This window comes from Penicillium psychrosexuale, assembly GCF_028828465.1.
Source record: "Penicillium psychrosexuale strain IBT 29551 chromosome Unknown utg000002l, whole genome shotgun sequence".
Lineage (NCBI taxonomy): Eukaryota > Fungi > Ascomycota > Eurotiomycetes > Eurotiales > Aspergillaceae > Penicillium > Penicillium psychrosexuale.
This window is the reverse complement of record NW_026643187.1, coordinates 1,602,129-1,618,606: the sequence shown is the minus strand read 5'-3', so window position 1 is coordinate 1,618,606 and position 16,478 is coordinate 1,602,129. Positions and strand designations below refer to the sequence as shown.

General features: G+C 50.1%; 7 protein-coding genes across 7 annotated transcripts; 5 read left to right on the top strand and 2 right to left on the bottom strand.

Moving 5' to 3' along the window:
- Positions 1-355: 355 nt before the first annotated feature.
- atfB (bZIP transcription factor atfB) lies at positions 356-1,312 on the top strand (the record flags this gene model as incomplete). The annotated part of the gene is made up of 1 exon (XM_057182675.1): positions 356-1,312. The coding sequence occupies one exon, from the start codon at positions 356-358 to the stop codon at positions 1,310-1,312; it is 957 nt and encodes a 318-aa protein (XP_057044125.1).
- Positions 1,313-2,480: 1,168 nt separating this feature from the next.
- On the top strand, positions 2,481-4,418 carry N7518_001746 (glutamyl-tRNA(Gln) amidotransferase subunit PET112; the record flags this gene model as incomplete). The annotated part of the gene is made up of 4 exons (XM_057182674.1): positions 2,481-2,778; positions 2,833-2,909; positions 2,965-3,106; positions 3,169-4,418. 4 exons carry the CDS (start codon positions 2,481-2,483, stop codon positions 4,416-4,418), a joined length of 1,767 nt encoding a protein of 588 aa, XP_057044124.1.
- Positions 4,419-5,003: 585 nt separating this feature from the next.
- N7518_001745 (arginase) lies at positions 5,004-6,104 on the top strand (the record flags this gene model as incomplete). The annotated part of the gene is made up of 3 exons (XM_057182673.1): positions 5,004-5,090; positions 5,149-5,732; positions 5,801-6,104. 3 exons carry the CDS (start codon positions 5,004-5,006, stop codon positions 6,102-6,104), a joined length of 975 nt encoding a protein of 324 aa, XP_057044123.1.
- Positions 6,105-6,673: 569 nt separating this feature from the next.
- N7518_001744 (uncharacterized protein) lies at positions 6,674-7,390 on the top strand (the record flags this gene model as incomplete). Its single annotated transcript, XM_057182672.1, has 3 exons — positions 6,674-6,834; positions 6,960-7,234; positions 7,287-7,390. 3 exons carry the CDS (start codon positions 6,674-6,676, stop codon positions 7,388-7,390), a joined length of 540 nt encoding a protein of 179 aa, XP_057044122.1.
- Positions 7,391-7,794: 404 nt separating this feature from the next.
- fcpA (protein-serine/threonine phosphatase) lies at positions 7,795-10,354 on the bottom strand (the record flags this gene model as incomplete). The annotated part of the gene is made up of 3 exons (XM_057182671.1): positions 7,795-9,913; positions 9,969-10,055; positions 10,107-10,354. 3 exons carry the CDS (start codon positions 10,352-10,354, stop codon positions 7,795-7,797), a joined length of 2,454 nt encoding a protein of 817 aa, XP_057044121.1.
- A 1,071-nt stretch (positions 10,355-11,425) lies between these two features.
- On the bottom strand, positions 11,426-12,797 carry N7518_001742 (uncharacterized protein; the record flags this gene model as incomplete). Its single annotated transcript, XM_057182670.1, has 4 exons — positions 11,426-11,714; positions 11,773-12,427; positions 12,481-12,631; positions 12,693-12,797. The coding sequence occupies 4 exons, from the start codon at positions 12,795-12,797 to the stop codon at positions 11,426-11,428; spliced, it is 1,200 nt and encodes a 399-aa protein (XP_057044120.1).
- Positions 12,798-13,952: 1,155 nt separating this feature from the next.
- Positions 13,953-16,069, top strand: N7518_001741 (uncharacterized protein; the record flags this gene model as incomplete). Its single annotated transcript, XM_057182669.1, has 3 exons — positions 13,953-14,681; positions 14,741-15,467; positions 15,570-16,069. 3 exons carry the CDS (start codon positions 13,953-13,955, stop codon positions 16,067-16,069), a joined length of 1,956 nt encoding a protein of 651 aa, XP_057044119.1.
- Positions 16,070-16,478: the final 409 nt, after the last annotated feature.

Below are 16,478 nucleotides of genomic sequence, written 5' to 3'. Positions count from 1 at the left end.
CGCGATAAAAATACATTCATACATTCCTTTTATCCTTTGACATTCCTCTTCTACCTTTCTTTTTCTTTGGTGACACCCGAATATCATCTCATCCGGTGCCATTCGCTCGGATCTTCTGGACCGCAGGAAGTCTTGTCCGACCGTGGCTCCAACCAGGTCGACTGCACCTGGACTCTCTGCGATTCTTCAGGCACCGACCACAATTCTGCTTCCAAGGGAAAGCCAGACTTTGACTGTTTAGGGTTATTAGGGCAAGAGAGCCTGTCTTAGCTTCCTTAGTGTGCTCTCTTGCTTTCTCTCCCTTCCATGTTTTAGAAGGAACATAACTTTCGCTCTAAAGCTTCCTTACCTTGACATGTCTAACCTCAAATCTGCAATGCCATCAGGGCTACCATCAGGGTTACCTGGCCTTGCAACCAATCTCATCGATCCATCACCATTCACAAGCTCCTTCTCAGGCGATTTCCTGGGTCTTCCTATTCCAGACGACGACCAACTCTGGGGTCTGAGTCCAGTTTCACCAATGGCCACCGGGTGGGATAAGGCCGACTCGGCAGCATTTGCCCATTCGGCACTCGAGCGGGACCTCAAAAACGCCCAGGTCCGGAATGGCCAACCAACCCCGCCCCCATACGATGACCAAGGCCAGGACCTCTCGCTAGACATGATGGAAAGCGTGAGCAAACACCGGCGCCTACGCGAATACAAGACCACCGCCAGTCTCAGCCCGGACTTCGACGAAGCCCCACACGAACGCGCCAAGCGGGCCAAGTTCCTCGAGCGCAACCGTCTCGCTGCAAGCAAGTGTCGCCAGAAAAAGAAGGAACACACCCAGCAGCTGGAATTCAACTTCAAGGAACAGTCCGAGAAGAAGGAGCAGCTGGTTGCGGAGATTGCCCGGTTGCGCTCGGAGATCCTGGGGCTGAAGAACGAGGTGCTGAAACATGCTCAGTGTGGGGACGAGCCCATTAAACTTCACCTCGCCCAGATGGTCAAGAAGATTACCGATAAAGATGGCGCTGCGCCTGCGGGGCTACCGGAATCGCCCGTCAGAATAGATAACCCCTCTCTCTCAGTTTCTCCCCTTGAACACACGCAGGCTCCGGCTACGGCGGCGGTGGCTGTGTCTGCGCCGGCGCCGACGGCCATGTCTTTTGGCTTTGATGATCCTCTACAGCTTGAGCCCGCTGCGGCGGCGGCGGCTGAGGCGTTTGAGCAGCAGATGCGTCGGGAGTCGGAGGCTTCGCTCGTCTCTGAGGGGTCTTATTCGTTCTCGGCGGAGGATACATTTGATGATTTGATCAATGTGTGAGTTTAACACGTGCTGATGTTATGTGATAACGACTTTCTATGTGGAGGTAATCCGGGCAGCAGGTCTGTCAGTCTGTCAGTCTGGCGTTGAATGTGGGATTTTTGGAGCCTTTCAATTGCGATCCAGTGTGGAACTGGAGGGTGTCTGGCGTTTTTATTCCCTCGACTTGAGTAAACGGAAGCTTTTTGATATTCGTACTGTTTTTGATTCTATTCTAGCTGCCTTGAGGGCGATTGGCTAGGGATTGCTGCTGTGTGTATCTTCTACAATAACATGGCAGATGGAAATGAATTAGTTTCTATCTAATGTTTTATATAGTAGAAACAGAATAGCTAGAATTCAAGAGCGGTCGACTCGATGCAGTCGATTTGTATCGTTTAACATGTACATGGCTGAGAGACAGCTATCGTCCACGGTTCGACGTAGAAGGTTATATCAATTATGTCACTGATTGCGTATAACTATTTCTATTCCAAGGGATAGGTCTTCTACTTCTTATATTTCGTTCCAATGCCTCTTTCTAGCTGGTGTGGAGACTTAATCCCCGCATTTCGAGCCGAATGGAAAACATTTACTGGTGACTGAGCCAATCGCTGCTCCTCCGAGAAGGTTAGTTATATAGTTCGAGAGTGCAACTTAGAACAGGCTCACTTAACAGGCAACAAATATTCTGTTAGCACCCTGTTCTTTTTTGGCTTCAGCTATCTGGCGAGCTTCATAATACGATCCTGAGCATGCATGGATTGTCAGGCGGGATTGAAGTCTAAGACTGACACTTTAGAGCACTGGAAGAAGTATCAGGTTTCGCTGTCTTGGTAGGAAAGGTCTATTTTCTCTCTTTATGATGTTTAGACTGTCTTATAACATATTAATACTTGATTTTATACGAGATCAAGAGCGTTGCTACACTCTGCGGGTGAATAAGGTGTATAACACCTCGAATTTGAGACTGAATACAACTCTACTAGTGTTAAAAGACATTTATAATAATATCCTCTTTTTCTCACAGCATTGTAACTGTACAAAAATGATATTCGAAAGGGTTTGTTTAAAAGAATATGTCTCTTTAGACTGAAGTCCAATGATCTGCAGATCGCCAAGTCCCGGAGCTTCTCCCGCAAATTCACGTCTTTCAAGACTCAACACTCAACACGAGTCCAATATCTCTATGCTTCGGTCATGTATTGGTGGCGGTACGCTCCGCTCTCTTTGCGTCCGTCGCTTGACTCGGTCAGCCCTTTCATCCACTAAAGCCCAATTCTCCTCCGCGCCAACCCGCTATCTCCAACCGCCAGCCTCCGCCGATCGCGTTCCCCTCCGCAAACAACTCAAGGAGGATGCCAAAGCGCTTAGATCACACAAAAGACAACGCAAGGAAACAGAGGAGGCATCGAGGGAAGAATGGGAACTGACAGTGGGCGTGGAGATCCACGCGCAATTGGATACAGAGACCAAATTGTTTTCTCGTGAGTACGCCTTTACCTCGGAGACTACGAGTCGGCGTCTCATCAATTGAATAGGGGCGGCAACTTCGACAAGCGATATCCCCAATTCCAACGTTGCGTTGTTCGATCTGGCCTTCCCAGGTAGCCAGCCGGTTAGTGTTATCGTGTACAATGCTGTGGAATCGCGACAGGGCTGATCTGAGCTAGGCATTCCAAATCGCGACTCTCTTACCAGCTCTCCGCGCTGCCATTGCACTGAATTGTGAGATACAGCGAGTGAGTCGGTTTGATCGGAAACATTACTTCTACCAGGATCAGCCGGCGGGGTATCAAATCACACAATACTATGGTAAGTTATTGTCCTTCAAGCCGTGGAATATTCAACCCGCGGAATATACTTACGTGCTCTAGAACCATTCGCCCGAAATGGCTACGTTGACCTATTCGATTACGATGGAATCGCCCAGGAGGACGGTGAACGGATTCGTATTGACATCAAACAACTCCAGTTGGAGCAAGACACAGCCAAATCCCAGGAATACCGGGGCTCAAGACAACTTCTCGACTTCAACCGTGTGTCCCATCCTCTGGTCGAAATCATCACCATGCCGCAAATCCACACTCCTGCAACGGCCGCAGCATGCGTGCGGAAGCTGCAAGCCATTCTACTATCGTGTGGTGCCGTGACTACGGGCATGGAAATGGGCGGTCTCCGCGCAGATGTCAACGTCTCGGTCCGACGCCGAGGCGAAGCACCGGGACAATATCAGTACGATGGAATCAGCGGGCTGGGTCAGCGTACCGAAATTAAGAACCTCAGCAGCTTCAAGGCGGTAGAGGATGCCATCATTGCCGAGAAGAATCGACAGATCGAGGTGCTCGAGAGTGGCGGTGTCGTAGAAGGAGAGACACGTGGGTGGACGATCGGCAGCACTGAAACTCGCAGACTTCGCGGCAAAGAGGGCTCGGTCGACTACCGCTACATGCCTGATCCTGATATTCCGCCACTGGTCATTGGAGAGGACCTGCTCTCTAGTCTCAGAGCGTCTATTCCGACAGCACCAGACACTGTTCTTACACTGCTCGTTGGATCCGAGTTTAATCTGCCAATCGAAGATGCCAAACCACTCATCGAGCTGGACAACGGAGCCCGCCTCGAGTACTACCACGATGTGGTGGATATCCTCCGGACTCTTCAAGTAGGTCAAGACGACAAAACGCGCGCCGGTCTCACGCGGGTGGCGAGCAACTGGGTCTTGCACGAGCTAGGCGCTCTCCTGGCCAAGGCAGACCAGGCATGGGACGCGGAGACCGTCCCAGCCCGATCCTTGGCGCATCTCATCGACCACCTGCAGCGGAAACTCATCACCGGCCCGACAGCCAAACTAGTGCTGACCACCATCTTTGACGGGGACCAACGGCCAGTGCCGCAACTACTGGAGGAGGAGAATCTCCTACTGCGGCCGTTGTCGCGGGAGGAGTACCTAGCTCTGGCGGAGTCGGTTATTGCTCTAAACCCGCAGATGGTCGAGCAGATCCGTAGCAAGAAGCAGCTGGGTAAACTGGGTTGGTTTGTGGGGCAAATGATGCGCAATGGGGAGAAAGGCCGGGTGGAGGCACTCAAGGCAGAAGAGGTTCTCCGAGAGTTGATCCTGAGATAGCTTGTATAGTATAGTATGGAATGTATTCTATGGCATCAATGATACCCTCATGACCGCGGCCGAGACGGTGGCCTTGCGATTATTCTCTTCCCTGTAGGCTCCCGGACCTCCGATACCACCCCACGCGCTTGGATAAAAGCCCGGAAATGAAATGACAGAATTGCCGGTCTATCTCTCGCTATAAGAGGTCAAACCCAGGCTTGTGGGACACCGAATGGCCCTAAAGGGGTGCGCTCTCCTCAACCTGTACTTAACGGAAGTGATGGAGATCCGGCGGAGTCGCTTTGATCGCTAAAAGCAGTTTTTAGCGACTTCGCGGGCATCGCGCAAGGAATGAAACACCGACCCGGTTGAAGTCGGGGCGATGTGAGAAACGTTATAAGACAAGTCTGAGATATTTAAAGGAAGAGTTATCCTCTGTTTCTTTCACAAATCGACATCAGCCTGACTATCCTGACGATTCTTCAGATATTCTTATCGAGAGCCCCCACATTTTAATTCTTATCGAGATCTTCAAGAGCTCTACACCTGAACAGCTCTCTTTCTTCTTGACTCCTCTTCCACAATCTCCCTACTTTCTACAAAATGACACAACCTTCAACCATTACCTCGAGGTTCCTCTCACACCCCAACCAGCTCGGCGTTGTTGCCGTTGGTTTCAATGGCGGCCAGGTAAGACACCCCGTGGAACTACAGCTATAGATCATGAACTCATACTAAACCCCAACAGTGCAAGAAGGGCGTCGAAGCAGCACCGATGGCCCTCATCGAATCAGGCCTCCTAACCCAACTCAGCGAAGACCTCGACTACGAAGTCTACCACGACAGCAAAGTCCACTACTACGAAAATGACATCCCCGCCGAAGACCCCGACCACCGAGGCATGAAGAAGCCACGCGCCGTCAGCGCCGTCACCGAGAAGCTCAGCTCACAGGTCTACGACTACGCCAAGGAAGGGAAATTCGTACTCACTCTCGGCGGCGACCACTCCATCGCCATCGGCACCGTCTCCGGCACAGCAAAGGCAATCCGCGAGCGACTGGGCCGCGAAATGGCCGTCATCTGGGTCGACGCCCACGCCGATATCAACATCCCCGAAACAAGCGAGAGCGGAAACATCCACGGTATGCCGATGGCGTTCCTGACTCGGCTGGCCCGGGAGGAGAAGAAGGATATCTTTGGCTGGATGCAGGACGAGCACATCGTGAGCACGCAGAAGCTCGTCTATATCGGGTTGCGCGATGTCGACCGCGGGGAGAAGAAGCTCTTGCGGGAGAATGGTATCAAGGCATTCAGTATGCACGATATCGACCGGTATGTTTTCTGTTTTGCTTTCCCTGGGCTGTGGTGGTGATCTTCATGCTGACCCTTTCCTCCGCTAGTCATGGCATCGGTCGCGTTGTCGAAATGGCTCTCGCTCACATCGGTAACGACACTCCCATTCACTTGTCCTTCGATGTCGATGCGTTGGATCCGCAGTGGGCTCCTAGTACCGGTACACCAGTCCGTGGTGGGCTGACGTTGCGTGAGGGAGACTTCATCTGTGAGGCTGTGCATGAGACAGGAAATCTGATTGCGATGGACTTGGTCGAGGTGAACCCCAGCCTGGAGTCCAAGGGTGCGTCCGAGACCATTCGAGCAGGGTGTTCGCTGGTGCGTAGTGCATTGGGTGACACTCTTCTATAAAGACGATTCGATAAAGGGATTAAAAGAGGATATTAATTGAGATTTAGAGAATTCAGTCCAAAATAGATCGCAAGAATTGCTGTCAGTCCGAGGGAACGACACTAAATCCCCTGCCACCCCAATTTCCTAAATTTCCCCCTCCCCGGCCATTTTGTTTTCTTTTTCTTAATCTTTCTTCTTTACTCTGTATATCTTGGCCTTTTCTTTCGTTTAGAGATTCATGCACGATTGTAAATATATCCACACCGCACCGACTCCAAAATCCCCAGGGCCTCGAGCGCTCAAGGGCGCCCAATGCGTTGTCCCAGTCACCGCGCCTCACCTGAAACAATAGGATTCTACCAATCCCTTCAGACTCGATTCCCTTGACTCACTTGGCTCACGATCCGGCGATCCGATCCCAAGCCCGCAACAAAATATAGGGCATCCAAGCCTGCGTCGGGCAGTATACAACAACACCAGTATAAAGCACACACTCCACTCCACTCCACAATCGCAGTCGAGCTCCATCACCCATCGCAATCCAACACACACCCCAAGACCTCTATCTACATCCCACAAGCAATCCAATGGCAGTCCGCAGGCGCCGCGAAGTGCGCCGCCGCTACCACTGGCCCGAGCTCCAGCTCAACATCTGGATTATGGTTGTGCTATCGTGCGCAGCGACATGTCTGGGGATATTCTCGTGGTTCATGACTGTGCAATCACAAATGCATCTTGGGACGCCATGGTAAGTGATCTATATTTATCTCTACATTATCCATTATCCGTGTCGCTACGTGCATACTCATAACCTACCCCCCACATTCTTCCCACATGTCATGTTCAATACAGGATCTATACTAACATCTCCAGGCTCTTCCCTTATATGGTTGTCAGCAGCGCACTCGGCGTGTGCTTCATATTCCTAATTATGATCCTTGCAGCGCGCCACTTCCTCTTACCGGGCATTATCATCATCGGCAGCTTTATTCTCTTTGTGCTGTGGCTGACGGGTCTGATTGAGACTTCGCTGCAGCTGTATGGGGTTGTCGGGAATGTGAATGATAATTGCCAAATCTACGTGACGAACAATAAGGCTTGGGGGAATAATATCAATACCTTGGCTTGGTTGACGCAGAGTACTATTTGTGAGTTCTCTTCTATGCCCTCTTTTGTATGTTTTGTATACTGACTTTATAGGCAATTGCTGGAGAACTGCCTTTGCGCTCGAGCTTGTTAACACGATTTTCTATCTTTGGATGATGATTATGTCGTGGCAGGTGAATCGGGATGTTTATGATTGATTTCATTGGTTTTTGTTTTTGTTGTGATACCACCTTTTTGCATCTGTGGCGTTGAATGGAAGCGATATAGCATTGGTTCTTTTTGGTGTGCATAAGATTTGGTTCTGAAAGGATACAAACGAGATATTTCAATCTACATATATAGACATATCATCTTAGTAGTGCAGACAGTATCCCAAGTAGTTCATGGATAGTATATTGAACTGAATTGTACATCGATCCCCACAGATACACAAATTCCCGAGAACTACAGATAAGAAAGAAGACACGCAAAGTCAAATAGACCTAATAAACGCCGCCGCTATGCCAAGAGCGCATTGCAACCGCACACCCTCCGGTTATGACACGGCAGAAAGAAGACACAAATAGAATCCGAAACGAATGCACAAAATCAACCGAGTGCTCTATCCGTCCTCGGCTGCAGGGTCTGCCTCTGCTTGAGGGTCATACCCTCCGCCCTCAAATGCAGCAAGCATCTCCCGTTCCAGCTCGTCGTCATCGTCATCTGGGTCGGGATAGTCGGCCTTTGGAGCGCTGCTAGTTCCCGGTGTCTCAGAGTCAGACTCCCCCTCCACAGCCGATGTTTGGAGACGGTCTGGGGAAACCTGGTCACTACCGGTGGCAGGAGCCGATGTAATTTCTCGCAGCTTGGTGTTGCGCTCGTAAGAGCGTTTGATGCGTTGGGAGAGCCGGGAGCCTTGTTTGTCATGGTCATCTCCGTCGTCGTCTCCAGACTCTTCTTCTTCGGTGCCGCTTTCAGTGTCTTCGTTGCGTTTACGCTTCTTGCCTCCTATGGATGGTTCGTCTAATAAGGATTCGTTGTCACTTTCACTTTCGTCATCGCTGCCCAAAAAGTCCTTGAGTTCATCGTGTACAGCGGCTTGCTCGTCGGCATCATACCCGATCGGCGATGTGTCGTCCAAGCCGAATGACTTGAAGATGTCTTCAGCGTCATCTTCTTGTGTCCATTGGGACCCTGTCACATCCTCGTCTGTGGACGAGAGCATGGATGTTTCAAGTTCGAGCTCACTTGGGGTCAGGGGTTCGCCTCGGTCGTCTGGGTGAAGTGGGAGGAGATAAGGTTCTTCGTCAACATGTCTCCACTGAACCAACGCGTCGACAAGCCATTGTGTCGTCACGATCTTGATGTTGGGATAGCGAGTAGCTTCTCTCACCTTGGCGGTGCGATTGCGGCCAGCCACGAGATGAGTTGTGCGGGCATTCACCCTTGACGAGATCGTCACACCAAAGCTCTTCGCCCATAGCGAGATATCTGCATTCTGGAAGTCTATGCCCAGAGGAAGGACACCTGAAAATACAAGCACCACCCCTCCAAGGATCCGCCGTTTGATCTGCGGCATGATGTCTTTGACATCGGGGACCAATTTAAGATCCACGTCTTTGTCTCTTGAGTAAACCTTCTCTCCCCTTAAAGCAGCTACCCGACCCCCAAGGGCGAGAGTCCGCCTCTTGTCATATTCATCATAGAATTGAGAATGTACTTGTTCGAGTCGGTTTTGCAGCTGGAAGAGTTCTTGGTCATGGTCCTCGAGTAGGTGATGTCGGGGTTTCGCAGATTCGTGGGTTTCTTCGACGCTAGACGATGCTTCACTGGTTTCAGCGAGATTATCCTCTGCCTCCAATTCCTTTTGCTTCTGTAACAAAGGTCGATCCTCCACCTGATGCAATATTGTCTCTTCTTGTGCATCGGTCTGTTCCTGGAGGAGTCTTGGGCTGTCTCCACCACCCATGGTCACCAGCTGTTCTAATGCTGAGACCTGGGCCCCTTCTTGCGTTTTACCATTGACGTGGTGTTCATTGGTCTGCTCCGGTGTCTTCGCTTCGATCTGAGGCTTGTTCGCTCCAATATCTTCCTTCTTTGGGAGGAAACTAGAATTGATGTCACCAATTCCGACGAAAAAGTCATAAGGTGAGACCTTAATAAGATTGGGACTCCACCGCCAGATATCACCACGATCATCAATGATTACCACCATCTTTGTGTCCACTGGAAATAGCCGTTGCAGGTCCTTGACCGTCAAACTTCCGCTCTCGTCTCGACTAAGAATTCGGTCTCCGAAGAGCTTGCGGGTGGGATCAATGATATCAACAATATGTTGGGCATAAGCACGAGTACCCATAGTGTAGATGTGCAACTCATAAATCTCAGCCACATTTTGCAGGAACTCCTCTAGTCCTGGCCGCAGCTTGATGTAATACCAGCATCCACGCATCCCAGGTCCATCGTCAATCAATTGAAATTGTCGCACATCCCGCACAGCTTCGTGGTTCGGGTTTTGCTTATCTTCTCTCCATTCCCCCACTGTCGGATCAACAGTGGCATGGATAATAGTTTGATCAAGATCCACCACCAAGGTCAAACGTCTCGATGCAAGTAACCGGCGTTTCGCATCTTCTTCGACTCGAGCTGCTTCCCCTTTGCTGACCGTAAGTGTGAGGTTATCATGAGCCATGGAGATTGGAGCGCGCATGGAATCTGTTATTTCGGTGTTGTACGTAGATCTGTTCACGAGACAGGTTAGAAAAGCTCAATTCCCGCTGAGAGGCTTATACATACTCAGTCATGTCCTTCCCGCACTCGGCACAAAGTCCTCCAAACTGAATCTCGTGCGCGCAAGGCTCATCGATTTCGACAACATTGACCCTAGCAACAAATTAGAAAAGGATATCAAAAGACAAGGGTCGGTATACTCACGGTTCATCAATAACGTCTCCCTTTTGGATTTGCCATTTAACGATCTCTCCATCAATAGTCGATTCAAATCTAGCCGGGAACCTACGTTTCACCTCGATGTTGTTGCCCAGTCCATCACCCTCAGTGACGGTAGTCTGATAAGTATACCAAAACAAAGCCTCATCCTTCTCAATCGTGTCGCCAGGCTGTTTGAGCAGCGACGTCACGGTGATCGGGTAATGTAGGCCAGTGGGCAGACGGAGAAGCATCGTTGCTCTTCGTTCGCCCCCAGGCGATGTAATGTACTAATTCTCAGTTCCCCAAAATGTATTTTGTGTCCTTGTTATGTTGACAGCGCGAGTCAAGGACGTGTGGGTCGAATGGAGTGATCGCGTGCGATTCCGGCTACGACGCCATCACCGACACGCAACGCGTGTTGAGCTGGATAATATCGGGTTCCGGTGGTGGTATTTCAGCCTATGACTCAGTAGTCCAAGATCGATCAGAGGGATAAATAGATGTGAATGGTGGTTTCGGCAGCGCAATGAGAATCGCCACTCCAGGCGCGGATGGGAAAAGAAAACCGTGCGCCTAGCACAACCTGGCGCGGAGGTCCGAGGCAAATCACACACCAGGCGGATTAAGTCGCTTGAATTTGAAAGGGCGGAGAAGGTTGAAGGAGGAATGTGGACTTCGATCAAAGAAAAGGGAAGCTCATTGAAGTTGTGCGGGGACTCACTCGATCCGGGTTGAGAGCTACTTCCGCTTATGTCATACCGGTACTTGAAAGCCGGTACTTCCTCCTACTAATTGGCGTGTGATCTACTTTAGTCCAAGTATCTTATTCTTCAGAATGGTCTGATACGATGGCTTGATCAAATAGCCCTCGGCATATTTTTATTTATATTCTAGGTCGTAATGACACACTACTAATTTTCTCTGACTGTACGTATTAGAAATTTGACTGTGGATTAATAGCTTAACCAACATAAGCTCCAGCCAATTGCTAACTCAAGTTCTTACATCTAGGAATTTACCGAGGGATCCAGCTGAAGAAAGGCCACTACGAGGGAAGACTTTTCGATAGAAGAATGAGATGCAATAAGTAGATCTTTACCAATAAAGATATCCATTTGCAGTACCAATGAGCGACAGGCCTTAATGAAGGGGCTGTGCCAGCGATCAAAAACAAAAACCCTAATCAACATGCTACTTAGCAATAGGCGAATGAAGTGCGCTATGAAACCATACGTTCAACTCAGAAGCGACATGTATATACGAAGCAATCTCCTTGTGTCACCTGGTTCTCTGATATTCACAGCTCACCGACCGTCGGGCATTTATTTGGCCTTGGCCAGACCGACGGCGTTATTACCGACATCATAGACACTGTACCAGCGGCGCAGGAAGGCATCGCCCAAAATAGCAAGGGGACCCACAGGCTCGGGGAAGTCCATGCCCATGAAGCTGCTGATGCAGGAGCCCTGGACCTCCAGGATGTAGTCGTGGGGGCCAATAGTGAATTTGTGACCGCCCAGAGTGAAGGTGAGGTCGGGCAACGAGTCCCGCTTGTCGCACTCGACACTGTACTGACCAGTGAAGCCCTTGGTGGCGCCGATCTCCTTGTTCCTGTGGAATAGGTCAGCAAACAGATTACATTACGAAGGCAAGCGAGAATTCAACTTACAGAAGCTCGGCCATGGTGGAGGGCAGGGCAATGAGAGAGGTACCAGTGTCCAGAATGACACCGGTGTTCTCAAGTTCAGCAACGTTATCGCCAAGGGCAATGGAGTTGAGCTCGACCTCCCAGTACGCCTTGCGACGAAGAGGGATCTTGATCAGCTCGCCAGTGTAGTGGCTCTCGTCGATACCACCGAAAGTAGCCTCGGAGTTGTCACCATCCTTGTCGGCATCGCCAAGGTAGAAAGCAAACACAGGCTCATCAACCAGCTTCTGGTTGATCATGTGGTAGAAGGGAGGGACCATCTTGTTGACGGAGATGGTATCATAGCCGAGGCCAAGAATACCATCAAAGCGACCGAAGGCAAAAGCCAGACCAGGCTCATTGGTAGCTTCGGCGAAGTCCTGTCCCTCGATCTTCAAGTCACCAATCTGGAGGGTGTCCTTAGACACGAAGCCGCTCAGGCTGCCAGATCCATAGCGAATCTCGAACTCGGAGCCATTCTTCTGATAGGTGCTCGAAGAAGACGAGTCATACTTGCTGTGAAGGAAGCAGGCGATAGAACTGCACTGCGAAGAAGGGACCCACAGGTTGGAGCTACCGGTGTCAAGCACAACCTTGAAGGTCTGGGGAGGAGTACCGATCGTGATCTCGGAGAAGTCTGGAAAGGTCAGCGTCATCATCCAGGACCTAAATTTGGGGGTATTATCGTACACTGAGCATTCAGGAAGTTGTCAACCAGCACGTTGTGGCCACTGGCAGGGTTCAGGGAGGTGTCATGGAACAGGTCCTGGTGCTTCTCGGGACGAATGCCCATGTACTTCTGACCCAAGTTGTGCATATGAGCATCGATATTGTGTGTATCCTATCAATCGATCAGCTTCCAGGGTATTTCGAAGGCAATAGGGATGATGGGATGATCGTACCAGTTGCTCAGACAGAGGGACCTTGTTGAGCTTGAGCTTGTGAACCTCGGCGGCAGCACTGCCCAGCAACGCCGAAGCTGCTAGGATAGTGAATGACTTCATCATTCAAGATGAGAAAAGAAAGTTGTAAATGTTGGATGCAAAGAAGAGAATGACTTGAAGATGGGAGGGAAGGAGGAGATAAGGGTAGATGAGATGGTAGATGGGGGAGGGGAGTGGAGGCTGGAGAGACGATGACGGAAGCGGGAGGGTCACACTAACCCCCCTTTTGGCGATGGACTCATGACATGGCGGAGGATTGCCCTCCTAGTTTACTTGTACGAAGAATGTTTCTTGTTTCTTGTTTCTTAGACCATCACCTCGTCACGTTACTATGACTCCTCTATACTATACTCTATACTCCGTACAAAATCAGTCCCGAGCAGGAGGTGTTTTGCTGGTGCCTGAGCGCAGTTAGCGCCGTGGTCGGACTGGTCGGAAGACACTCCTCCCGCGTACCTGGCAGCTGCAGGATGGTCGATGTGGCAAAAGGCTACGCTCAGATGTTATTGTTCTACAGCAAGCTCTCGTGCCCTGCTGTGTTACAGCTATAAATTTTTTAGAGTGTACGGAGTATTATTGTAGCTCAACATGTGTCTCTATACTATCTAGTCCAGGGACCAAAACCGTCGAGAAAATACTCCGCTTAGTACCTACAAGGGAGAGCCCTTCCAATGCCTAAAGGCTGCCTTACTGTAGGGTTTTCTGCTAGACATATGGGAAAGGCGGAGAGGCGGGAAAGAAGGCCGCCTTCAATAGTAGCATACCAATCGTCTGTTTCTCCAACATAGACCCGGTATCATCCTGCAAATCGGTTCTAGTGGCTTTTCTATCAAAACTGATCTCAATCACAATTCTCTGGCACGGAGTAGACCTTCAGCATCTGGATCGACAGGCGCCACTGGTGGGTCAAGTCCTCTCTCTTGGTGAAATAGCGGTGGGGCGATCGGGTACAGTATCCATTATCACACTCCGTACATTGTACGTACAACATACGGAGTACAGGCAGGCAGACTCAGGGAATAAGCAAATCTCACTTGTTCTAAGACCATACTCGTATGTACTTAGTACAATGCAGGGATCCTAGCCAATCATGATACGAAGTCACGTGGATGAACACGTTTGGAGGAGACTCTTCAAAAGGGGAGCCAGCCTCCCAACAAGAGGCCCAGTGAATGTGTTCTTTGGAGTCACTTCACTCCATTTTCCAACCACATCACGATGCCTCCAGCGACGCGTGGGTCCCAGTACGAACCCGAATCTGAATCGATGTATTTGCTTCATCGCAGACCTTTCCCCCGCGGCCCTCTGATACCGCAAAGCTTCACCTGGCGGGCGGTGATAGTCGGACTGCTAGTCGGAATCCTAATTAACCTTTGCAATACTTATTATGGCCTACAAACCGGGGCTGGTGCTCAACTACCCACGGTCTCAGCTCTTCTCGGGTACCTAGCGATTGGAGCACTCGCCAAATTCAACTTTGCGCCGCTATCCAAAGCTGAAAATGTCTTGATCGTAAGCACTGCCACGGCGACGGGCTGCATGCCCGCTACAGCTGGATTCACCGAGGTCATCCCAGCGCTCGAATATATTCTTGGGCCAAATGAGGGAGGCCCATTCCGACTGGGATATCTGCAGATGATAACCTGGTCCCTAGGGATGAGTTTCTTCGGTATCCTATTTGCGGCGCTCCTGAGAGATCGCCTCATTTTACCGACCCTTTGGCCTTGGCCAGGCGCAACGGCATCTGCAAACGTGATTAATGCAATGCATAGCAAAGAAAAGAATGGATCACAAGATGCAGCAGCAGATCATGCCGAACCGCGAACTGTGGCCAGCTTATTATCCGGCACGGCTAACGATGAAGAGCATGAACCTGTCGCAGAATCAGACAAGCTGCCAAGGAATTTGGGTCTCATTTTGACATCTGCGGCCTGGTCTGCGCTTTTTGTGAGTTTTGTTTACTTCCTGTCTTCTCGCATTATTAGAAAGCGCTAATCAGAATCTAGACGCTATTCATGTTCTTTGTACCAATAACGAAGGATTTACCTATATTTGGCCGTCAAGCAGCGAAGAAGTGGCTTTGGACATTTAGCTTATCCCCTGGCTTCTTTGGGTCTGGGATGATTATGGGACCGGAGATCGTTCTGCATATGCTAATGGGAGCAATCGTTGGCTGGGGTATATTGTCCCCCTATGCCAAAGCTAAAGGCTGGGCTCCAGGAGATGTCGGTGAATGGGAGACTGGAAGTCGTGGCTGGTTAATTTGGATAAGTCTGGCTTGTCTGATGGCAGACACGCTGGTAAAAATGATTTGGATTTATCTTAAGGTAATATGGGAAAAGTATGGACATCTCCTTCCGCGAGTCCGTGATGGTAGTCTTAGTCTCTTATGGCGACTAGGACTAGCTGGCCGACCACGTGGATATGTCCCGGTGGGTACTCTCAACGATGACAATGATTCTTCGGACGACGATGAAGACATACCCGAGGAACGAGGATACTCTACCACCGTGCTAGCACTCGGTAGGAGACACATGAGCCCATACGGTGGTTATTTCCTGGTGGCGGGCTTCATTGTGTCAATACTAGCCTGTATCCTCGCCACACATTCAGTCTTTGGGAACAAAATGCCTTGGTATTACACACTTGTCTCGATCCTGCTGGCCCTGCCGGTGGCGATGACTGGCATTCGTGGTCTGGCGGAATCCGACTTCAATGCGGGGAGCGGTCTAGGTATGTCTTACTCTATTTCAGATCTCGTGTCCTCGTCATTCCATAATATCATTCTTGGTCTATTAAAAGAGATGTCAACTAACAAATGTCTTGCGTGAACAGCTGCCCAGCTGGTTTTGGCCGCCATAACCCCCCGCTCAAACCCGAATAGCGTGATGATCAATATTCTATCTGCTGCAATCGCAAATGGGGGTGCCAACCAGTCCGGCGATCTTGCCTTTGACTTGAAGATAGGACAACTTGTCGGTGCGCCATCAGAAGTCCAGACTTACGGCCAGATAATAGGATCGATTTTCGGCGCGCTTGTCTCTTGCTTCACGTATAGACTGTTCACCAACCAATTCCCGGTTCCAGGAGATTTCATTCAGGTACCCAACTCGTTTCTCCAAGTCAGTACCGCGAGAATGGTCTTGAATAAAGGCCTTCCTCCCGGCGTGGGTGGTTTTGCCCTGGGCTTTGGAATTCTCTTCGCCATTGCAACAGTAGCGAAGATGAGCTTTCAGGACAAGTGGTGGCATGTTTATATTCCCAGTGGAGTTTCCTTTGCCATTGGTAAGCCGCTATCTCTCTATCACGATGAAATTTATGCCAATGATCTTTAACCTTGATTCCCAGGCATATTTACTACTCCTGTTTTTACTCTATCGCGAGTTTTAGGAGGAGTTTTTATGTGGGCATGCCTTCGACGCGTACCATCTAAACGCCTATTATTTGTCGTGTTGGCCAGCGGCATGCTGCTAGGAGAGTCTCTCGGCAGCCTTGGAGAGCTTCTTTTATTCGCTGTGAATGCTCCACTCATCTTGGGTGATTGTGGCAGGGCACGGGGGAGACGGGAAGGCGGGAATATTGTTGGTCAGACTGAATTGGGCACGACCTCGTATTGAAAGAGATGACAAACTGTTGGAATATATGTATTCCTGGTTTTAATGATATCATTGATTGCTTACTTTGTTCCATCCCGTTTTCCTTTGTTACATCTGAACAAAGTCATGATTCATCTGAAGTTACATC